The 25,102-nt window shown below is 39.2% G+C and overlaps 1 protein-coding gene across 1 annotated transcript in view; it reads right to left on the reverse strand.

Annotated features, from left to right (window-relative positions):
* The window catches only part of LOC107288957 (catenin alpha-3), a 237,381-nt gene that overhangs the window by 86,551 nt on the left and 125,728 nt on the right, over positions 1–25,102 (reverse strand). Inside the window, exon 4 of the mRNA XM_029284460.1 lies at positions 2,617–2,709. Within this exon, the coding sequence (XP_029140293.1) occupies positions 2,617–2,709 (93 nt within the window). The remainder of the gene's footprint in view (positions 1–2,616; positions 2,710–25,102) is intronic.

The following is a 25,102-nucleotide window of genomic DNA, read 5'->3' on the forward strand; positions in this document are numbered from 1 at the left end:
TTACTCCCAAATTGTCAGGTCGTAGCCATCTAAATATGCAATTATGATGTTTTTATTTCCTTTTGTAATTTCTAAATAAACAGGGCTGTACATTGTTCAAATAAACTGGAGTGACAATTATTTGGTATATTTTAAGATTATTGTTGGTGAGGCATAACAAAAGTGCAGTTTAAGAATATTTATAGTCTATAAGTTTTCAGAGAATAAATAATCTCTTTTAAGAAGAGAGGGTTTGGTGCAGGATCTCAGCTGTCACTAGAACTGCACTTTTCTGGACAGAGAGCTCTGATAAAATCTATTGGAGCCACTCTCCCTGCTTAGGAGTCACAGCCCTGAGTGCTCCTACCATTTACTTTTCAAACCCTCTCCAGTTCTTTCTTCAGATCCTGGAATAGAATAGAATAGAATAGAATAGAGCTGGAAGGGACCTTGGAGGTCTTCTAGTCCAGCCCCCTGCTCAAGCAGGAGAACCTATACCAGTGATGGCAAAACTTTTAGAGACCGAGTGCCCAAAAACTGGCCGCGCCCCCGCTCCATCCCCTGTCCCGCCCCCACTGTGCCCTCACCCCGTCTGCCCGCAGGGCCACTCACCACCTCCAGGGCCCACCGCAGATCACCCAGGCAGCCCAGCAGCGCCATGGCAGCCACGCCCTCTGCCCGTGCCCCACAGCATCAACTGTGCGTGATGGGGCATGAGGGCAGAGTCTTGTCTATGCTGCCTGGCTGCCATGTCCTTGGCTGCGCTGCTCCGTGTGGGCCACGCTCGGGGGTGAGGAGGAGATCCAAGGGGGCTGCTGGTGAGGAGGAGATCGCAGAGGGAGGTAAGGCTGGGATAACGGCACATGTGCCCATAGAGAGGGCTCCAAGTGCTGCCTCTGGCACCTGTGCCATAGGTTCGCCACCACTGACCTATACCATCTCATACAAATGAATGTCTAGTCTCTTCTTAAAAATCTCCAAGATAGAGTGCGCACGATTTCTGGGGGTAAGCTGTTCCACTGGTTGATTGTCCTCACTGTCAGAAAGTTTCTCCTTAATTCCAGGCTGCTTCTCTCTTTGGTCAGTTTCCACCCATTGTTTCTCATCCTGCCCTCTGGTGCTTTGGTGACTAACGTGACCCCTCTTCTTTGTGGCAGCCCCTCAAATACTGGAATACTACTATCATGTCTCCCCTATTTTTTTCTTTTCTTTAGACTAGCCAAACCCAAGTCCCGCAGCTGTTCTTTGTATGTTTTAGCCTCCAGGCCTTTGATCATCTTAGTTGCTCTTCTCTGAATTTTTTCCAAACTCTCAACATCTTTTTTGTGATATGGTGACCAAAATAGAAACCTGAGTGTTTTGTTATTTAGTCTGCCTAAATTATCATTACCACCATCATCAGGTCCTGTGCAGAGCACACTGGACAGCAAGTGTTTCCCAGTAGTTTTGCTCATTCGTAGCATCTTTGGTATCATCCCAACGGACATTAATAATCATAAGAACTTCTTTAAGTGTTTGGTGCCAAATTTTCCGAGGCTGGCCTCATTTTCTCTCTCCTCCAGGAGGTATCCAACAAAGTGCAATTTTTGGATGCCAGTCTTGTTTAATCATCTTGGTTGTATACTTCCATGTTTCATAAGTATATACAGCAGTTGGTGTAATAACACTCTTAAAGAGTGTGGTAATGCTTATGGTTACCATAGAGAAAATTGGGCACATGTGTTGAAACACAGCCACTGCCATTCCAATGTGATAGTTAATATTCTAATCTCTACCTCCATCAATAGATATAATGCTGCCAAGGTAAGTAAATTGTTGGACTTGTTCAACAGACTGGCAACAGACTGTCTCGAGTCTAGACCAGGGGTGTCAAACTGCCGGCCCATGGGCTGGATGCGTCATGGTGAAACCGCGCCCACCCCATTGCTGGCAATGGAAAAAAAGTTGTGATACGTTGCGACACGTCATGTGACGTTGCAAGTTTGACACCCCTGGTCTAGATAGACCATTTAAAAATGGAAAACCTAGCCTATTCAGCTATCTGCAAGATACCCTTCCATTTCTCAGTAATCACAGATTATGCATGATGTTATGTGTGTGTGTGTCTATATGTATGTATATATGTATATTGTAACATTGTTTAATATAATAATTTGTTTATTATTAATGCAACTTTTCCTAATGTATGTATTTTTTATGCAGCATATAGGCTGCTGCATTGCAGAAGAGTTAATTCATAGAGTGCAAGTTTATCAGTCTCCTTAAAATCCACACCAAATGAACTTCTTCCTTCCCACTGGTAGGCACTTCTAATATTAAAATCATTTGAAACTCATTTCAATTTGTAGTGGGCTATGAAACTCCTTAATAATAATAATAATATCCATTTTTTAGGCTGGCTGGTCAAAGTAAAACTCGTGTAATATAACAGTTCTGTATTTTGAGCAGGCAAATTTAATTAACCGCTTAGTATTTAGACTTTCAATCTTTTCCTGTTCATTATGCATCTGTTTTGCTGTAACAATATGTTATACTGAAACTGGTTGAAGAAGATAGTAATATATTGGCATAATTCCCAATTTAACTCAAAGCATTTAAAGAAACAGGGTGTAGGCATCCTGTTTTTTCCATACTTACCCTATCAGTTTTTCCTTCTGTCTGAATACTGGTGCGACTGTGGGCGTCATGATCTTCTTCAAGGTCAGATACATCTTCTAACTCTTCTGGGGTCTAGAAAAGAAATATGACGTTATCATTTGAGGTAAATTCAATTCTGTCATGTCTGTGGATTATTTCTTTTGGACCTCTTTTATTATCACTTAGCCACATTTAGTCTAGATTCCCCAAAAGAATTGGAGAGGTTATTGCTGTATAGGCTTCTTCTGCTACTTAAGAAGCATGAATATTCTTTATCCCACAGCATTTTAGAGATTTACAGCACAGTAATATGCCACATTTCTCATAATTGTACAAGGTTTGTACGCTGATATTATCAAACATTTCATGCTTATGGTATTGCAATATATTTCTGGGTGTAAAAACCTAATTTTATTGGCTAACATATGAAATGCACTATTTCACCAGATTTTTCTAAAAAAAATATTTTTATATATTCTAGTACATTATTGTATGGTTTTTTGATTCTCTTCCCCTTCAAAATATGCAAAGCAGACAAAATTACATTTTGTAATTTTGTAATTACATTGTAATGTAATTTAATTACATTTAATTTATTTACAATAAATTTTATTTATTACATTAAATAAAAATGTGCTATTTTTTATGTTTAGAGAATTACATAGGACACTTTGCAAAGCAAAAATACATATGAGAACAGTGCTGTAAAAATGACTGTTTGTGAAAGAGACCCATATAAAACAATGTTGCATTAATCAAAAAGCTTACAGAAATGAACAGATTAGAAAACATCCAGAGAATGCGAAAGCATTTTTTTAGATTTCTTTCATAGCTGAACGTTTCTCAAGAAATGAAACAAAACAAATGTAAAGGAAGAATAAGGACAAGTGAAAATGTATGGCATTTGCCACTCCTAGCACATACAATTGGAGATCTGCATATGTTCTTGGAAATGAAGACAACTCTGGTCTCAACCATTTTTCGGTCTGAATAAATAAAGAGAAGAATCTGGAAGCAGTCCGTTCTTACTCTGTCCCCATCAGATCTTGAACCTTTTCTCAGCAGAAGATGAGTAATGGAGAAGATAACTTGCTCTGAAGGTTTCTGGGCCTGATATAGCATGGATTAAGTTTCTTCCACCACCACCACCCCAATGCTCTCAGACCTTCTCAATCCACAGAAACAAACAACCCCCAAGGATCCACCCGGAGCCGTCAGTGAAATGGAAAAGGATTCTCAGTTGGGTAATCTGTGGTCTGTTCAGCTTTCCCAACAGGGAATGAAATATATATTTCATCATAGTGCTATCCAAAACCTCAAACATCTCAAAATGCAACATCAAAGCAATAGATCTATACATAATTAAAAGACATGGCATCGGTAACTGGAAAAGAAAAATGGTAGCAAGCAGGCAGGATTACAGAAAACTAAAGAATGAAAAAGGCAAACGAGGTCCAGGCAGAAGAAGAACATCATGGCTTCAAAAGCTAAGGGACTGATTTGGACAAAACTCAGCAGCATTTTTTCGTGCAGCTGCTGATAAAAACAGGATTGCCAACATGATTGCCAACGTTCTTCTTCTTCTTCTTCTTTCTCGTGCCATGTCCGTTATCGGACATGGCACGAGAAGAAGAAGAAGAAGAAGAAGAAGAAGAAGAAGAAGAAGAAGAAGAAGAAGAAGAAGAAGAAGAAGAAGAAGAAGAAGAAGAAGAAGAAGAAGAAGAAGAAGAAGAAGAAGAAGAAGAAGAAGAAGAAGAAGAAGAAGAAGAAGAAGAAGAAGAAGAAGAAGAAGAAGAAGAAGAAGAAGAAGAAGAAGAAGAAGNGGACACTTACTTTTCCCACTCCACTCCACAATCACAATCCCTGATTATAAACCTGTGACCTCCTGGGCCATCCTTTCTCCATCCTTTTTCCTTCACACTCAAATCTTTCCATCTACCACATTCCACACCCTTCCTGCCCACCTTCCTCTGCACTCTTTAACACACACAAGAACCTCTGCTAGCCTATTCGTCGGCCTTCTCCCATCACGTTTGCCACCACTAAACCTGAAAATTCAACCTTGATATTTGTCTGTACTCCACTGCTCTTTCCACCACTAATTAATTCACTCACCAAAAATCTGTTCATCCTCCTCAAGTCTTTTGGGGAAACTCCAAAAGGTGTTAATATTTTTTTTAAAAAAACTTGAACCACAATAAGTGTTTATCAGTGCCTAAAGCATTGGTCATGTTCTGATGCTGTTTTTATTGCTGTTGAATTTTTCAAAACAGAAATAGATGTGTTTTTTTTTATTGTATGGCTATCTTGGAAAGAATTCTGTGAACCAGTGCTGCCTTTGTGAGTCTGCTTCCTTTTGTCTATTCTTCTGAGTCAGACATCTCTTTCCTCCTCTTCTCTTCCTTTACCTTCCCTCTCCTTTGCTTTCCCTCCCCTCCCCTTTGCCCTCCTTCCCCTCCACTTCCCTCCCCTCCTCTTCTCTTTCTTCCCTCCCCTCCCCTTTGCCTCTCCTCCCCTCCCCTCCTATTCCTTCCCCTCCCCTCCCTCCCTCTCTTCCCTTCTCCTCCCCTCTCCTCCCCTCCTTTCCTCTTCTCTCTTTTCTTTGTCTAATTCCTTTCTCTTTTTCTCTCCCAGGAAATTACAGATATACAGTAATAAGAGATGCCATTTCCTCACTGTAATAAGTTTTAAACAGCATTAAAATGAAGCAGCAAGAGTTCATGCAGGGTCATGTTAATAGGTCGCCATCTTGCCTCTTACTCCAACTTATTATTATTATTATTATAAATTATATACTATGTACTAAATTATTACTAAATTTATTTTTTTGTAATGTGATTGCATTTTAAGTCTATTTCTTAGCTTTATTAGTAATTACAAGTTTATAGATTTTATTATAGTTTTATTTTATTCTCTGCCCTAAAGGCCACAGTGAAGTTTCATTGTGTAATTGTATAATTTTACTTCTATGGAATGATTACTCAAGAAGAAGTGCTATATTTTGAGCTAACAGGAAACTAATTTGATTACACTCTTTTGTGCCTACTCAATTGTAAATTTCCTTTATAAGTGCTGAAGGACAAAACAATGTTATCTGTTTTCATAAGAGCATTAAACTATGTTTGTATGCATCTCTCATACATTTTGCATATGTCACTTAATGGAAATGCAAAAACACATTAGTACAAGATTACTTACCACATATTACAAATAACTTTTTAAAAAACTTTCTGGATGGTTTATGCAGTGATTCTTATGTGTGGTATTTACCAAAGGTTGGCCATAATACTTTCCAATAGCAATGAAATTCAAATGGGCATCAATTAGTTTGAAAGAGGGGGGGGGGGGTATAAGCAACAGCTTGTATTTTTTTATTATTATTATTTTCATTACATTTGAAAATATGTAAGACTTACATTTTAAAGGATTCATAGTTATATAGTACAGTATGTATCACTCATAAAGAACATATTTTGAGTCTTTAAAAACAAAGCAGAAATATTACTCTCACGGTGTTTGCTCTGCTTGCTTTTTAAAATATATTTGATGACTAAATCCGAAGCAGCTTTTTCATAGGCAAATATAACTGCAACTTTTATTGTTATCTGTCCTCTGTACAAGCTTTCTGCAGGAGTCCTAGTCCAGAATGAAAAGAGCTTAGAATTATCGGAGACGATGAATAGGTTTGGGAGCAGAGGTGTCCAGGAGAGGGAAGGTTTCAAAAGTCAGGATAGCAACAGCGATCATGTGATTTATATCCCACCCCTGTGTCATATGTACAACATGTGTTAAAAAAAGAAGTGGAAAGCCCTGTCACGGAGTCAAGATTGCCATACTGACTTTTTCGACCTACATCTCCCACAGACTTACTGACGGGCGTCAATTTCCCACTTGTGTTCTTGATGCATGCCATACTCCCTCTATCTATAACAGCGGTTCTCAACCTGTGGGTCGCGACCCCTTTGGGGGTCGAATGACCCTTTCACAGGGGTCGCCTAAGACTATCGGAAAATACATATTTCCGATGGTCGTAGGAACCGAGACTCCGCACGGCTTCAAGCTGGGGGCCGTTGCAGCACCGGATTCATTTCTGTCGAGCATCTCCTAAGGGAGGCTGCGCTGCTTTGCGGCCCTTTCCACGGAGGAGGCTGAACTAAGCTCTGCTGGTGCTATCGCCCTCTTGGCTCTCTCTCTCTCTCGCTCGCTCTCGCTCTCTCTCCCTCTCCCCACCTGGGCGCTTCTCCAACCAGGCCGGCGACCTTCGGAAGTGAGGCAAGGACAGGCGAGGCGCACTGAGCCCAGGGCGTGGTGGGTGAGTGGGCGGCGTCGGTGTGCGCTTGGAGAGCCCTTAGGGTTGGGGGTCACCACAACATGAGGAACTGTATTAAAGGGTCGCGGCATTAGGAAGGTTGAGAACCACTGATCTATAACAAACGAACTGGATAGTTCTGAACATATTGCTTGAAAGGCTTTTAAGTCACTTGAATGGATCCCGTTCCTGGGAACTAGATGAACACATCCATCTTGTTTCCTCTGCAATAATAGGAATGTGGTTTCCTCGTGCATTGTTTTGGGAAGGTTTCAGTTGTTTTTGGCCCTAATATATAGCCCTGGGTTTCATGGTACTCTTTAACCCAAGTCTACTCTCTGAAAGAATGCAAATGACCAGCTGTCTGCAAGGAATGTAAATCCTTCCATTCCCCACCATCCAGTCAGAGCTGAAGAAGCTTCTTGGATGAGAAGCGAAACGTCTTCAAAGAAAAAACAAGAAAGTCCAGTTGCCTCTTGAAAAAAAACATCTTTGGGACTTTCACCCAACTACTGCTAAGTGTAACATTTCTGGCCATCAACCATGTGATGTTTTATATCTGTGTTAATGGTGACTTATATAACAATCCTCAGCGTCCTCTGCTACAGAATTTATGTCAGTTTGCTTCCCATGGTATATGATCATACAGGATGGTCAATGTGATTTTTAAATGATATTGGGATAACTGCTGAGTAAACAAGCAGTTTAGCATGATTTTCATAATAGGGTATATATATTATACTTTGGGGCATGTGTTCCTGTTTTATGTTGCAGAATCTACACTTTACATCTTGGGTATGTCTAGTCTAATGAAGAGAAGGACGAGGGGTGACATGATAGCAGTCTTCCCATATCTCAGGGGCTGCCAACAAAGAAGAGGGAATCAAGCTATTCTCCAAAGCACCTGAAGGCAGGACAAGAAGCAACGGACGGAAACTAACCAAAGAGAGAAGCAACCTAGAACTAAGGAGAAATTTTCTGACAGTTAGAATAATTAATCAGTGGAACAACCTGCCTCCAAAAGCTGTGAATGCTCCAACACTGGAAGTTTTTAAGAAGAAAGTGGACATCCATTTGTCTGAAATGGTATAGGGTTTCCTGCCTCAGCAGGGGGTTGGACTAAATGATCTCCAAGATACCTTCCAACTTTATTATTATTATTATATTATATAAAAACCAACTCATAAGATGCTTTCATCTCTTTGAAATCATTATTTCTAGAATGGAATAGACAAATCTAGCTAAGGATAGCAATATTGGTCTTTTGGGGTATGTACAGAGAAAAATACAGATTACACAAATATTTACTTTTTCCATTTTTAAAAATCATAGGGTGTGGTCAGAAGTTGCAAAATATGCATGGATTTCTTCTTAACTGCAGAATATTTTCTGCTTCAGGCTTGCCTGAATGAAGATCCTGCAGAAGGAGATACCTTAAATTTCTGGTTGCGTTGTGACTGGGGAAGGCTTTCCTATAAATGGGCGACATATTTTGGAGGAAGAGCACACTGAGCTTCTCAGTCCAGATCCCATCATGGGGCCTAGAAAGGATATAGGACATTTTCTGTCTGTGAATCTTACATCTGTAATCCTATGATTCTGGAAAAAAAAACCCTCCAAAACCTTTCAACTTAAGGTAGTGCTGGCAGGCTGGGATTTCTGAAGGAGTGGGGATTTGATTTTTAAAACATAACATGAAGTATTTGTTAGGGTTGTGCTATAATTTGTGTAGTTTCTTATTCTTCCTAGCTCAAAATGGTGGAAACTATGCTATGAAACTGATTTTCAGCAACTGCAGCCAAAAGTAGTTCATGGTGCAAAAAGTATCAGGGGTAGGCAACCTTGGCTCTTTTATGACTTGTGGACTTCAACTCCCAGAATTCCTGAGCCAGCCCTGCTGAGGGGAAAGGGAGAGGTTTCCAAGCTGAGCCATATTGGCTCAGGAATTCTGGGAGTTGAAGTCCACGAGTCATAAAAGAGCCAAGGTTGCCTACCCCTGGTCTAGACAATAGTTTAAAATATTTAATGTTGTAGCCTAAGAAGAAGAAAGATTTCACAGCAGGCTAGGAAGAACTCCAAGATTTGCCTAAATGCAGAACCAAAAGAGGAAATGCAGGGAAAAGAAACCATAAAGCAGGGGTGTTAAACTGCCGGCCCGCGGGCCAGTTTCATCATACCAGAGCCACGCCCACCCCATTGCCAGCAACGGTGAAAAAGCTCCGATATGTTGCGCGACATCACGTGACGTCGCGAGTTTGACATGTCTGCCATAAAGGAAGGGAACTTATGCAGTGCAATGAAAACTAAATGTTTAGTTTGGAACCTTGGGAGTCTGTTAAATAAGAAATGAAAAGATGCATCTCCATATAGACATGTTAGCAAGGAATAGTAAAGGAAGTCCAGCTTTGACTGTGCAAATGAAAAATTGCCCCCTTTTTACATTCAGCATGGCCACCAAATTGACATTTTTACCCTGCTCCCAGATGCCTGTGCCCACAGCATAACATTTTGTTGTGAATTGTTGTTCAATTCTACTGTTGGAAGGACACGAACACTTGTTTTTCAAATTCATTGTCTTTCATTCCCCAAAGACTAGAGTAAGTAATATTTACACAGTATGTGAAAGATTACTCTTGGCCTCTTCCAAAACAAAAATGGATTCATATCAATAAAATAGCAATTTATACAAACAAGAGAGAAGAGTGCTTGGAGTATGCTTACAAACTCAACGATTTTTTTCCTATAGAAACACATCACACACTTTGTGGTGATATGATATTTAATAGCTTGAATGTGGAACAGCTTCATTATATGCAACTGAGGGTTTTAGGGTATGCCAAAAGACTTTCAATACATTTATAGTTTGTCCTATCACATTTCGTGTATAAAATATTTCCCTGGAATAGTATTTCAGAGGTTTTTTTTATTGAGTCCCTCAACATCTCATTGGTAAGATTTGTCCCTGCCCTCTACCCTGTAAGCCAGGAGTCTTCAAACTTGGCCCTTTTATGACTTGTGGATTTCAACTCCCAGAATTCCTCAGCCAGGCACGCTGGCTGAGGAATTCTGGGAGTTGAAGTCCACAAATCATAAAATTGCCAAGTTTGAAGACCCCTATTGAAAGCTATGATTTCTTGGCACCACTAGAACATAAGAAACAAGAATGCCGTTATTTTTAGAAGTTCAAAATTACTTCTAAAGTAACTTAAATATATATTTATATAGGATTCTTGAGCTTAAAATAAACATATCACATTATAAAGATGTGTTTTGCTAATTCATCACCTTTATATGTAAAGAAACTCTAGTGGATAAATAATGGATAAATGAAAATAACTAATATATGATGAAGGAATTTTCTATAATTATCAACATACTTGGGTGGAGTTGTGCATCTAATTTCTGTGCTCAATTCCTGAGATTAATATTTTTTTAAAGTGGGTTTGAATCAATTATATGTGGAATTTTGGTTGTCACCATATTTTTTGGGCAGGTTTCTCATCTGGTAAAAGCCATTTTGAAAAGCGACATTTAGTGATGGACAGATAACAAAAGTGTTAAAATATGTTAATTCATTTTTAAAGAGGTAAGAAACCATTTGAATAAGGAGAAAGGGGAGGATTAACAGCTCTTCAGAATTGGCCATTCAGGAAATGGATTCCACAACAACTGTTGGAACTCTTCTTTTCTTTTCTTTTCTTTTTTCTTTTCTTTTTTTTCTTTTTTCTTTTCTTTTGTTGCAGAGCATAGTCACAGAATTGTGAAAACATGACAGTTTCTCTCTCCCTCATCTTATAAAGAAGAGAACCAAGGTAGGTCAATTTTGAGTTTCTTTCACATTAGCTCAGTGTTTCTCAACCTTGACAATTTTAAGGCATGTGGACTTCAACTCCCAGAATTCCACAGCCAGCAATGCTGGCTGTGGAATTCTGGGAGTTGAAGTCCGCATGCCTTAAAATTGTCAAGGTTGAGAAACACTGATGTCGGACCATTAGCTCACATGTGGTTAAGCAGATATTTATGTAACTGCCCTCACATTCTTTCTTCAAGGTTATGTCCGCACTCATCTGCAGGACTTTGATTCCACCTCACTTCTCATTTGTTCTTCATCTGCTTTTTAAGAACACATTGGACAGCCATTTGTGTGAAATAGTATAGGGTCTCCTGCTTGAGCAGGAAGTTGAATTAGAAGACCTCCAAGTCCTTTCCAATTCTGTTATTTTCTTTTTCTTTTTTTTCTTTTTTTTTTTTGCAGGATTTGGAAATGGTCAGTCTAGAGAAAAGAAGGACCAGGGAGTACGTGATAGCAATATTCCAGTATTTGAGAGGCTGCCACAAGGAGGGGGGTGTCAATTTATTTTCCAAAGCACCAAAAGGCAAGACAAGAAGCAACAGATGGAAACTAATCAAGGAGAGAAACAACCTGGAATTAAGGAGAAACTTCCTAACAGTGAGGACAATTAACCAGTGGAACATCTTGCCTTCTGACATTGTGGGTGCTTTATCACTGGAGGTTTTTAAGAAGAGACTGGACAGCCACTTGTCTGAAATAATATAGGGCCTCCTGCTTGGGCAGGGGGCTGGAATAGAAGACCTCTAAGATCCCTTCCAGCTCTATTCTGATTATTATTCTGTTCCTTTAGCCTTTCAGGCTCTAAAGGAGTGAACATCTGCACTGGAAAACCTGTATCTGAGCTGCATCCCTGCCTAATCAAAAATTGCACACAAGGTTCTAAATCAGACAGGAAATCTAAATGAGTAAAGAAAAAATAATAATCTTCCAACTGTGAAGACAGATGCCAAGGAGGAAACTGAGGGTATAGATCTGACAAGCATTTTCCCTTTTCTCCCACAGGTCTCACTTTTTGTGTGGGATGATTCTTCCAAACAGACTCAGACAATCTGTCAATATGATCTCAATCCAAATCATCAAAGTGACATAAGTAGAGTGGAATAAACTTTCAAACAAGCTATATCCGATTTTGAATGTAGAGGATGCTGTCAGACAACACACTTAATCTGATATCTGAATAGTCCATTGCCTAGGATAAAGCAATGCAATGAATCATAAACTAATCAAACAGCTGAGTTCACACTATACATAAGGGGTCTTCAAACTTGGCCCCTTTATGACTTGTGGACTTCAACTCCCAGAATTCCTCAGCCAGGCAAGCTGGCTGAGGAATTCTGGGAGTTGAAGTCCATGAGTCATAAAAGGGCCGAGTTTGAAGACCCCTGTACTAAATTGTTTGTTATTAATAATTCTATTTTTATGACACAGATTTGCTCCTTTTTCAAGTTTGCCCTTTATTTTTTCCAAGAAAATATGGCCCCTGTAATTATACTTTAAGCTGATATAGTCAGTTCAATCATGGCACACATAATTCACATCTACCTATGAATCTGCCTTGGCTGAGTCCTTATTTCATATCCTCAGAATTTGATTTACTCCTAGCATTTGAATAGCACAACCATAAAACTGCTCAAGGCTGGGCAGCTTTTGTTCTATTCTTGTTCCAGTTAAATTTCAGGAAACATGATTGCTTAATGATGTTGTCTAAGGTTGTTATAAAAACATAGAAAGCTGACACAAGCTAGACCAAACACTGCTCTGCATGGAAGATATCCCAGCTGCGTTATCAGCAATTCTAAATAAACACAGGGTATATATATATATTTTGTTTAAGAACATCATCTAAGAAGGATGACCAATGGTTAATACATCAGGAGAGATTTGAACAGAAATGTAAGCATGAAAAGTTGTGATTTATATTTCATTATTAAGACCCCATTGTTGATTTAGTTAACATCATCATAGGCAGTTCCATCAAGCAAATATTCTTGAGGTTGTTATTTGGGTTAGTCAGAATCTAGGATTCACATTTCATATTTGTCCCAGAAGGTGAGAAATAACAGTGATCTGCCTTATGCAGTGCCCTTTACAGAGAATATTATATGCTGCAATGTGAGAAAAGCAGTTCTGTATTGTGTAATTCATTGCGCACATATTGGACCAACAAACAGCCTTTATTTCTTTGGATTTTGACCTAATTCTCTTCAGCTAGAATAGAAACATATACTGTATTCCTGCTCCTTCCTGTTTAGATCTTTTTCATCTATATCTTAAATTTGGAGTTATGCTTTAAAATTTGAAAATCAAAAGCATCTGTTAAGAGGGAAATAAAAACTCCTATGCCACAACTTTCAAAAGTCATGTAAGTGTGTTACACCATGAAAAGCGAAAAAAAATCACTTAGAAATAAGGCGAGGGAATTAAGTAGATGGGTGACAGTTCTAAGCTGAGTCAAATGTAGAAGCTAATTGAAAGGTACTAATATCAAAGGGAGATTCCGAATATAATTTTTCTCGAGAGAAGTAGCAACTCTTTCAAATCCACTTAGTCATACTATAAGTACATTTTCAATTCTGTAAGAGAGGAGTTTAGAATTTCAGTGTCTCAATAACAGTTTAGCAAAGATGTTCCACTCATCTGGGACAAATAATAACTACAGTTCAGTAGTATCCATAAATCAACCTCTAGGATGTGTTAGGTATCCCAAGCTCTATTTAGGCCCCAAATTAATACTTTACTTCCTCTTAATCCATTTTTTAAATTTATTCTTATGTTCCATTTGCTGAATTCATATACTACAGTCCTTGTATGTTTCAGACCATGGACATCCACATGTGGATCTCGAGACCTTTGGTAAAAGACTTTTTATTGGTAATATTGAAGGCTCTCACAAGATTGCAGTTCCATATCTCACTAAAGTATTGACAATAATAATGAAATCATATTTCTATCCTGCTAAAAAGCATATGAATGGCACTCCAATAAAAAGGTATCATTTGCACAATTAAAAATGGGAATGAGTCCAGAATTTTAAGCTTGCTTGCTTTCTCCAACAGGTACAGTTACACCATGGATTACAAAATGATGACTGTTCATATTACACTGATCCTTATGGAAAAGTGCATTAATTTGTGGGATGGAAATTGGGTCACACTAACTGATGGCATAGCATTGAATGGCTCCTGGTTATACCCATGCAGGTTTAAACCATTGACTCGGACTTGGAAACTTATTAGCAACCAAGGCAGAACTGATGTTCTGTCAAAGCACTGGCATTATGTTCTTAAACAGGAGTGCTACAATTTGGACCAGCGATGATGCCTGAATTATCTTAAAAGGCAGTGCCCTATACAGTGTGTTTTCATTTATATGTGTGGTGATGAAGGGGTGAATCACTGTCACCAAAGTTTCTCAGTCTAGGAAAAGCCACAATAGGTATACCATCTGAATCTGAGTGAAGGCGTTCCTGGCCAAAGTCTGTTTTTCATGCTTGAGCAAGTGTCATGTATCCATAGCACTAGCTCTAAATAAAACGCCATTCAAAACCATCACAGGAACCAAGGGAAACCAAGACATCTCCAAATAAATAGTAAGTCAACCTTGTTGAGATTCAGTTTAGGCATGTTTTATCCCATTCAGAGCTGAAGAAGTCTCTGTAGATACCAGATAAGGACTATCTTGTGGTTCCCCAAGCAAGCCTGGGGTGGCAATGTAATGGCAATTACCATCAGCATGTTAAAGATACCGCATCCCAAAATGCCTTTCCTAGCAGTTTCAGCAGCCACAGATTTGACTACTCTCCACCCACAACAACTGACTGGAAAAACAGTTGAGAGAGGAGTTGAAGCACTGTAAAAGATTGTTTGCCCAACCTTTGTAGCAAACAGCCCAGAAAGATACTAGGGATAGCAAGAGGAATGCTACTGAGAGGTTTTACAAGACCAAGTGGAGTGTATGGCATCCCTCAGATTCCAGTGAAGTGTATCCATCATGAACAATGCTGTTTCCATTCTATGACCAGGCCTCATTTTGGACTGAACTCTCAACATACAAGAAATAAATTAGTTAATTTACATTAGGAATGTGAATACATTATTCTGTTCTGTAGCTGGAGGCTGACAAAATATTTTTTATTTCTTTCTAATGGTCTATATATTTTATTTTCTGTATTAATTATTCAGTGAACTATTTTTTAAAATGTAATTATGAATAGATAATTTGCATGCAAAGTCACACAGCCAAAAAATCTCACTATATAAATTCATTGAGGTACGTTTATTTATTTATTGAATTTATCTTCCACCCACCTCGTGGCAAATGACTTATATATAACACAAACTTACACTTCCAAACTTTGAATGTTTTAAACTTCTGAAATGTGGTAAAATAAGGAGATGTGTTGATAACTTCAAGCCTGATGCTACAAATAAAACCACTGCAAATAATCACTCAACTATGCAGAGGTCAAGAGCAGCCACCATTTTTTTCAAATTCTTGTTTTTCAAAAGCCCTGAAGAACATTTTTCAAAATGTGCAATTTGCTTGAACTTACTCAAATTCTATAGAAAATTCATCTATGTTTCATGTACTTAATTTTCAAAATACATTTTGGATTTCGGTTATGTCTCTTTGATTGTTCCTGTGAAAAAAATATTCTATATCAACAAACCTTTGAGGGATGATTAATATTTTAAAGGACAGATAATAGATTCAACAAATTCTAGATGACTTTGAACAGAGAGCTGAAATGAGTAAAATGAAATGTAATGTAAACTAAAACACAAATATAGAATGGGAGAGACCTGGCTTATCCATAGCAGCTTAGCAGTAGAATGCGTGAAAAGAATCTGGATGTTCTTGTTGACCATGTCTTGGGAATCATGGGATGTAATTATTTTCCTGTACTTTGTCCTAGTCTGGTTGCATTTGGAATACTTAATACTGTTTTTGGCACTACAGTTCAGAAAGGACAGTAACAAATTGGAATGAGTTCAGAGGAAAGCTACCAAGACAGTGATAAATCTGAAAACCAAGTCCTATCAAGGGGATATGTGATAACACTCTTCCAATAGCTCAAAGGGCTGCCATACAAAAAAGAGAAGGGCCTTAATCTGGGTTGCTCCAGAAGGTAGGGCCAAACCAGTTGGTTAAAGCTACAACAAAGTTGGTTCAAGTTAGACGTTAGGAGGAATATGACAGTCTATGCTGTTTTTCACTGGAACAAGTTATCATAAGTGATACGATTTCCTTCACTGGATCTGGGTAGTCATCTAAGAGAGGTATTCTAGAACAGGGGTCTCCAACCCCCGATCCGTGGACTAGTACCGGGCCGCAGCATGCCAGCAACCAGTCTGCACAAACAAGCAAAGCCCCATCCATGGGATGCAGGCAGCACACAAAACCACGCCCCATCTGGTCCACAGAAAAACCTCTCTCCACAGAACTGGTCCCTGATGCCCAAAAGGTTGGGGACTAAGCAACTAAGTGATTAAGGGCCTGGAGACAAAAACATATGAAGAACAGATGCAAGAATTGGATATGGCATGTACCCAAGAAGAACTAGGGTGGACATGATAGCAGTATTCCAGTATTTGAGGGGCTGCCACAAAGAGGAGGGGGTCAACCTATTTTTCCAAAGCACCAGAAGGCAAGACAAAAACAATGGATGGAAACTAATCAAGGAGAGAAGTAATCTGAAATTAAGGAGAAACTTCCTAACAGTGAGGACAATTAACCAGTGGAACAGCTTGCCTTCAGAGGTTGTAGGTGCTTCATGACTGGAGGTTTTTAAGAAAAGACTGGATAGTCACCTATCTGAAATGGATCTCCTGCTTGAGCAGGGGGTTAGACTAGAAGACCTGCAAGGTCCCTTCCAGCTCTATTTTGATTGATGTTGCACTGAATTGGGGATTGAAAAAGATTTCTATAGTTCTTTCCAACTCTGCAAACATTTTGATCAAGAACCCAACTGAGAATGTTTTGTTTTGCAATTTCTCTTATTAGTTTGTATATCTGCTGCAAAAATATACAAGGAGGGATGCATTTCTCAGTTTTTAATATTTTATTTTCAAGTTAAGCCTCTTACTGACCCCAATCCTGTCTCTAAACCATTCTGTCTCTTTTTACCTTATTGCATATTTTCTTTTATCCACTTATTCTGCCATATACAAAACATATAAATGTTTTTACTCTCAGGTTTATGTGCCTCTTTCAGATGCTGAAATTGTTTCACCAATATTCTGTCACAGCAACCTTGAGAAAAGCTCATAGCTAGGCAGAAAATAATTTGTTTCCCAATCCCCTCACAGTCTCCATGCATTCTGATAACACACCTGCAATTTATGTCTGTACATGTGAACTATGATTGCACACACAGAATAGAATACAGAATACCAGAGTTAGATGGGACCTTGGAGGTCTTCTCGTCCAACCCCCTGCTCTGCCGAGTATCCTTATTGAAAAGCTGACTGACTTGAATTTTTATCCCTCCATTTTTGATTGGATCAAACACTTTCTGAGGCACCAGTTACAAACAGTGAGGGTTGGGTCTGTCTTATCCACCTCCCTGAAGCTTTGCACTGGCTCGCCACAGGGCTGCATGCTTAGCCCCTACCTGTGCTCATTGTACACATATGATTGTGTATCATCTGACCCGTCCACTGCAATCATCAAATTTGCAGATGACACCACTGTGGTGGGTCTCATTACAGGTGGAGATGAGACAGCGTACAGGGGGGAGGTACAAAAACTATTCTCATGGTGACTAGAGAACAACCTGCACCTGAACATCGGCAAGACAAAGGAGATGGTGCTAGACTTCCGGAGGAAAAGAGAGGAACCTGCCCCACTTTACATCAGAGGGGACTGTGTGGCGAGAGTTTCCTCCTTTAAATTCCTGGGAGTCTATCTCTGTGAAGATCTTACCTGGAAAATTAATACAGCCCAGGTGGCCAGAAAGGCTCAACAGAGACTCCACTTCCTCAGGCTCTTGTGGAAGAACAGGGTAGAATGACGACTCATGACCCTCTTCTACCGGTCTACTATCGAAAGCGTTCTCACATGCTGTATTGTGGTTTGGTATGCTGGCTTGACAGCGGACAGGAAGGTATTACAGAAGGTGGTGAGCACAGCACAAAACATCGTGGGCTGTTCCCTGACACCACTGGATGACATCGCCAGGGCCCGTTGCCTTGGTAGAATGAGGAAAATTCTCAGGGATGACTCTCACCCTGGTTGGTACCTCTTTACTCTCCTACCATCAGGTAGGAGATACAGAAACATAGCCAGCCATACCAACAGGCTGAAGAACAGCTTTTATCCATGGACTGTCAGGCTCTTGAATGGGACATAATAATTTCATGCATGACAGACCCGTGAGGCTGGCGTGCTGTGCAATTAGCTCACAGGGTGTAATAAGTTGGGGGTTTGTAGTCACTGTGAGTTGTGATGGGGTGGCACGGAGGGAGGCTCAGCCAATCTCACTGTATACATGTTATACTTTGATAATAAAGGTCCATTCATTCAAGCAGAAGACCCTATACCAGGGGTAGTCAACTTTGGCTCTTTTATGACTCGTGGACTTCAACTCCCAGAATTCCTGAGCCAGCACAGCTGGCTCAGGAATTCTAGGAGTTGAAGTCCACAAGTCATAAAAGAGCCAAGGTTGACTACCCCTGCCCTATACCATTTCAGACAAGGGGCTGTCCAGTCTCTTCTTTAGAGCCTCCAGTGATGTAGCGCCCACAATTTCTGGAGATAACCTGTTCCATTGGTTGATTGCTCTCATTGTTAGGAGATTTATCCTTAGTTTTAGGATGCTTTTCTCCCTGGTTGATTTGCATTCATTGCTTCTTGTTTTGCCTTCTGGTACTTTGGAAAATAGGTTGACCCCCCTCTTCTCTGTGGCAGACCCTCAAATATTGTGACACTGTTTTCATGTCACCCCTTGTCCTTCTTTTCACTAGACGAGACATATCCAATTCCTGCAATCGTTCTTCATATGTATTAGCCTCCAGCCCCGATCATTTTTGTTCTTCATCTCTGCACTCTTTCCAGAATCTCAAATCTTTTTTATATTGTGGTGACCAAAAGTGGATGCAGTATTCCAAGTGTGGTCTTACTAAGGCCTTAGGAGTGGTAGTAACACTTCTTTTGATCTTGATCACATGTTCAGATGATTTAAAATACATATATTAAAATGAAGGTTGCAATTCTAAAATTCAAACTATTCATGTAAGAAATGCCTTTACTACTATAGAATTCTAAAATATTAATGTTGGAATAAAATGTGACAAAGGCATTGTGGAGAAACATACTTTCTTCTGTTTTCCATGAGTACTAGTGAAACTATTGAGAATTTTATATACACATGTGGTGCTTCTGTTCAATTCTGCTACCATTTGTACTCTTAAGTACTTTAATAATTGTTAGGAGTTGTGTACATGCTCTTCTCCAATACAGAAGCAGAATGGGGAAAATATTTGTCTCTGTGAGGATGATAAAAGAACTCTTGTTTCCCAGATGGTTCTTATGTGAAAACTTTCAAGTGCTTCTTGAGACCATCTCCTTGTATGTAATTGCATTCCCATCATTCCTGGTTTCTGAGGATTCTAGGATTCAATATTCACAGCTGAGGCATGATTCTCTCAATTTCCCATTACAGAATGTGGCAAGACTCCTTTAAATCTAAGAAGTTTTTTGCAGTGGAATGTAACTAGCTAAATAAGCTCAGTAAGCTATAGTAAAGTCTCACTGAACAATAGATTAACCTATTGCATTCCCTTGAGTATTAACATTAAACCTGTTTTCCAATCACTCCCCTAGAACCTATTCAAATTCCTAATTCCATTAGACCATTCATTTAGACCTGAATCTATACACACTACTAAAACTCTTGTGTCTGTAGTCTTTAAAGAGACAAAATGGTGCATCATAAGGCAAAACCTTTTAACCAAAGTACCTCAGATAGACTATCTTACAGAATGCATTCAAAATCCAGAATCTAGGACTTTCATAAAATTGAAATCTGGCAAACGATGTAAAACATTTTATGACATAAAAATAATCATAAAGTATTTTATGACAATATAAATTATCATAAAGCACTTCTTGTGCTAATTTCTAATGTTTGACTGTGCTGTATGGGCTCCTTTCAAGCAGAGGCGTAGTGTGGGGGGTGCAGGGGGGCCCGGCCGCACCGGGCGCAACATCTGGGGGGCGCGCTCGCACTCGCAGCTCTCTGCCCCTGCCTGGCTCACTCACTCTCTCTGCAGTGCTGGCTGTGCGAATCCGATCCGAGCCGCCGGGTCGCCGACGCCGCCCACTGTGGAGGGGGGGTGCCTTGCCCCGGGTGCTGACAACCCACGCTACGCCACTGCTTTCAAGGCAGATACATCTCTGAATGTTTACCTGAATTTTTAAGAAATTACCAAGTACATTAGAAGCTCTGCAATTGTTGAAGATATTGAGGAAGCTGCTAAGGAAATATTTCTGAAACAGTGACCTAAAGGGTTATAGATTGTCTACTGTCTCATTAAAAGTTTGTTTGGCCTTGCAATCCAATCTGGTTGTGCTCTGATTAAAACAAGATAACAATAGATCTCGTGTTATACTTGTATATAATTAGAATGTTCTGGTTAAAATCAGACAAACCATCCTAGAGAGTTATGGCAGCTCACAAGAAACTCATAAAATGCTCTAAAACATAAAAGTGTAAAACCAAATGCAGCAGCAGAAATACACAAGAAAAGGATAATTCTAAACAATATGAAGAAAGGTTCAAAGGTTCTCCTAAAAAGAAATGAGATTGGATCCTTCAGAAGGGAGCTGAAAAAAGAATCTGCTCGGCAGTCCCAACTAAATGAATCTCGGGGATTGAGACATATGAATAGCTTTAAAAAATGGCCTAGTCAGTTTTATCATGCATTGCAGACATGCGAGAATCTGCTGAACGTAAATGAATATGATCATGTGACAAATTTTAAAAATTAACATTCAGATGAAACCAGAGGTTTTTTTATTAGAACTTATGGATCCCCAATTAGAGAGGACTCATGGACAATTGGTTTTTTATATATGGTAATTGCAGTCCAGTTACTCTATGCATAAAGACGGGGAAAGACAGACACATTCATCTGTGCAATAGATTGGGAAGATGACAGAATTTGCAGAAATGGAAAATTGATTTGTTTGATTAGGGACAAAATAATAAGTATTTTTATAAAACACTGGATACCTGTTACGGACTTAGCTGAAAATGGGAAAAAATGAACGATTGATATCTAGATTTCCTAATTAAAAAGTGTTGTTTATGTGAAGAAGGGTACTGTATAATATAATTCTAAAGGGGGAGAAATGATAGGGTTTTTGTAATGACTATAAGAAAGATAAGAAACAGCTTGTTTGATTTTCTTTTTTCTTTCTTTATCTGTACTGTATAATATACATTATGTCATGGTTCTGACAGATGAAACTCTTCAAAGAACTTCGAGGCATTGTTTACCTTAAATAATCTTTATTTGAAAAGCATAGCATTGGCAAAAGCCAAAAACTGGATTCCCCTCCCCTGAGCACGTAGTATCAAAGCACAATTCCTCCTCCAATTAACAGTCATAAATCACATTCACCAATTAGTTTGAAATGTAGGCTTTCCTTTCTGTTCTCCAGTCTGCCAATTCTTATCATCTCTTATTTCAATAACCTTGGCTCACACACTAGGTTCAATATTATTATGTCTAGCTAAACTCTCATGCACATTCCTCCCCCCAGTATCATCTAACGCTAACTCTAAGAGTAAAACATAAAAAGAAAATGGTTGCATCTCCATCTGTTGTCAAAGCAAAAACATCCGATGGAACAGCTTGCCTTCAGAAATTGTGGGCGCTCCATCACTGGAGGTTTTTAAGAAGAGACTGGACATTCACCTGTCTGAGGCGGTATAGGTTCTCCTGCTTGAGCAGAGGGCTGGACTAGAAGACCTCCAAGGTCCCTTCCAGCTTCTATTCTATTCTATTCTATTCTATTCTATTCTATTCTACTGAGCTATCAATTGAAAATAACAGTCAAGTTTTAGAGAATAACAAAGATAGACAAGTTTTTATCATACGACTGTGTCTGCTAAAGTACAAAACTACTGATAACATTACAATATCAAGTATGTTCTATTTGTACAATGACTGTAAAGTTAAGTTCATTTCAGGATCAAGACATTTGTATATTTGATGAAGGATTGGTATTTTTGTATTCACAATTAGTTTGTTGCATCTGATTGTAGGCCAGAGAATTTAGAGGAACACTGTATTGTTAAAAAATATTGTTCACCTCTTTTGTGATATTTAGTTTAATGCTGAGTCTTTCTTAACAAGTAATGAGACAATGTGCAAGGCAAGACTGTATACCTATTTATTACAGTTAGTGGATAAATGATAAATACAGTTATAAATGTATATGCCCCAACTATAGATACTGAAAGATATTGAGGTATTCTTCATTTAATGGATAAATCGCTAAACACAGCCTTTAAAAAAGATAAATGGAATGCAAAATTTGGAATAAGTTGGAATTACAGGAAGATTTGGATTGGATAAAAGCAATAGAGTAATGCAGAAAATAGATTAGTAACATTTTGTGAATAATGTTTTCTGTTAATTGATTAGCTAGTAATTATTAAATGGTCAGCATAGCTGCTAGTGAAGATTGTAAGACAGACCATGAAATTTTGGCCTCAGATACACAGAGGGTAAACCTAGGACTTTTAAGAGAGTGATAGCAAGATTAACCTCAAAGATGCCCAGTCAGAATATAAAATCAATGTAATTGTTATACAAATGAATAAATCTATTAATCAATCAATCAATATGATTTTGTAGCATGTTTAATTCCAGTCAATTTCTGAGCTGCATAAGCTTCACTGGTATTCAGCAATGAATAAGTGTAACTCTGTTTTTCAAAGATCTGTTTTGCTGGTCAATGGCCAAAATAAAATGACTGACTGAATAAATACCGTAAATATTTTTTAAAAACTCTAAGGAGCTATGTAAAGAAATAAATGTCATGTCTCTGTTGGAGCCTGAATCTGCGGAGGAAAATGAGGTGGAACGGAGGTCGAGGGAGAGTTATCTGTGGTTTCAGAGGAATGTGGGGAAGAGCAGGCAGAGGAAGGCCAGGGCCCTTCAGGAGTGGGACAGGAGGAACAGGAGAGACAGAGTTCAGGCAATGAGCAAGGGCCACCCCCCAACTGATCCTAGAACAAGGAGAGTGGAGAGAAGGAGGGAACAATGCAGGGCAGGCTCAACTACTCGGGAGGAGAGCGTCCCGCCCCTCTCCACAAGGCACACCTGGAGACTGAGATTTAAGGAGATGCTGTGGGGAGAGACATTTGTTGGGAACAAATGCTGATTCCTTGGAGTTTTGTGTGTGTTGCTGTTGATCTCTTGTTCTGTGACTTCTGCTTAGAAACCCGGAAACTCTGACCATTGGACTGGTTGACAACGTTGCTTGGATGTTCAAAGATCTCAGACTGTATTTCGGCTTCTCTTTTGAAACTGCTCAGGAAAGTGTGGATTCACACAGACTCGTTAGATTTTGGATGTATGTTTCTTTCCTTGTTATCTACATGGCCTTGAGTAAATTACTCTTCTAATCTAACTGTGTGTGAGTTGAAACCTGAAGGAGGACAGTTTGTTCCATACACACACTTTCCCTGCCTGAAGAGTTAGGTTTATGATGTATGTGTCATTCCTTGTTATCTCCGTGGCCTTGAGTAAATTCCTCTCCTAATCAGACTGTATGTGAAACTACTTGAAGCCAGAGGTGGCTGAAGGTGTGTGTGTCTTCCTTTGTTTGGAGGCTTGCCAGAAACATGGGAGCATTTGGGGAAAATTTGGAGCAATTAAAGGGCGGTTTGAATTGCCAGCTGACTGCATTGCCTCTGTGCTGTGCCCTGGGACATCACAATAAGATTCTGTGAAAACTGAAGCAGAAAAAAAAAAGTTCCCATAATTTCAAAAATGAAAACATCCACATAGTTTTCAGAACAAGGAACCCAATGGCATAGGACAAGGGTAAGAGACAGTGAAATTGTTCAGACAATTTTTAATGTATAATCATTAAAATTGTGTACAGGTATAATATCAACCTTCTACTCTAATTAAATGTTCAGGAAGGAGTTTTTTCTTGAAGGAAGAAATGAATGCGAAGTAGTTATTCCATACAGCACATACACAAGTTAATCTTCAGTGTACAGTAGGTAATAGTTGTATTATCCCCTATCCAAGTAATCTGCAGAATACACAGCTTTCAGCTGCACACCATATGACATCAGCATTCTTTTCCTTCTCTTCTCTGTTTGAGCCAGAAAGCCAGACTGTAAGACACTTGGTGCCAAGCAGTCCAGCAATTTGCTGCTGCAAATCTTTTAATTCACATCCTTGACATCTTAGGCTATGCAGCTTTATCAAGGGAAAAAGAGGAGTTGCCAGAAGGGATAAATGTCCATTTACACACTAAAAGACATAATGTCGCCACCTTAGAATCAACGTTGCTAAAGTAATTTTATGATCTTTTACTTCATATGAATTATTTTAGACATAAACATCTGCCACAGGAGGATGCATATCCACAGGATACAAACTTCATTCTAATGTAAAAAAAACAAACCCCACCAGATATTTTTTTCACAGATTCTCTTCACAAACACACAAACACATACACAAGCACAGAGAAAGTGGGGAGAGGGAGAGGGAGAGATCTGCCATTCTTCCATGGCATTAAGAAAATGGAGCAAAGTTCTTCCTTAGTTATGGCCAGGGCTTTTTTTGTCATAGAATGCCCAGAACGGAATTCCGGCACCTTTTTTGGATGGAACCTTGTAGGGTAGGCAAGGTGGGTTGTATGACGTGTGTGAGTTCCGGCACTTTTTTTTTTTTTTACAAAAAAAGCACTGGTTATGGCTAATATCTATCCACACACAACACACCTCCAGACACTATATAGAATATAGGCATATAGGACAGGGGTGTCAAACTTGCAATGTCACATGACGTGTCACGACGTATCGCAACTTTTTTGCCATTGCCAGCAATGGGGTGGGCGCGGTTTTGCTATGATGCACCTGGCCTGCGGGCCAGCAGTTTGACACCCCTGATATAGGAAGTACTAGTTTTATTTCTTGAAATCTCTTCAATTAAATGGCAATGACAGAAAAGATGCAGAGAGAAAAAATTCCTCTTCAGAGTGCCACTGCCAGTAGGAATATGCTATTAAGATAATACACAGTGAAAGTTAAATACAAATTTCCCATTGAGTCCAAGATAAGAAAAGAGATA

The sequence above is a fragment of the Protobothrops mucrosquamatus genome, unplaced genomic scaffold (genome assembly GCF_001527695.2).
Source record: "Protobothrops mucrosquamatus isolate PMUCROS unplaced genomic scaffold, P.Mucros_1.0 scaffold612, whole genome shotgun sequence".
In the NCBI taxonomy this organism is placed as follows: Eukaryota; Metazoa; Chordata; class Lepidosauria; order Squamata; family Viperidae; genus Protobothrops; species Protobothrops mucrosquamatus.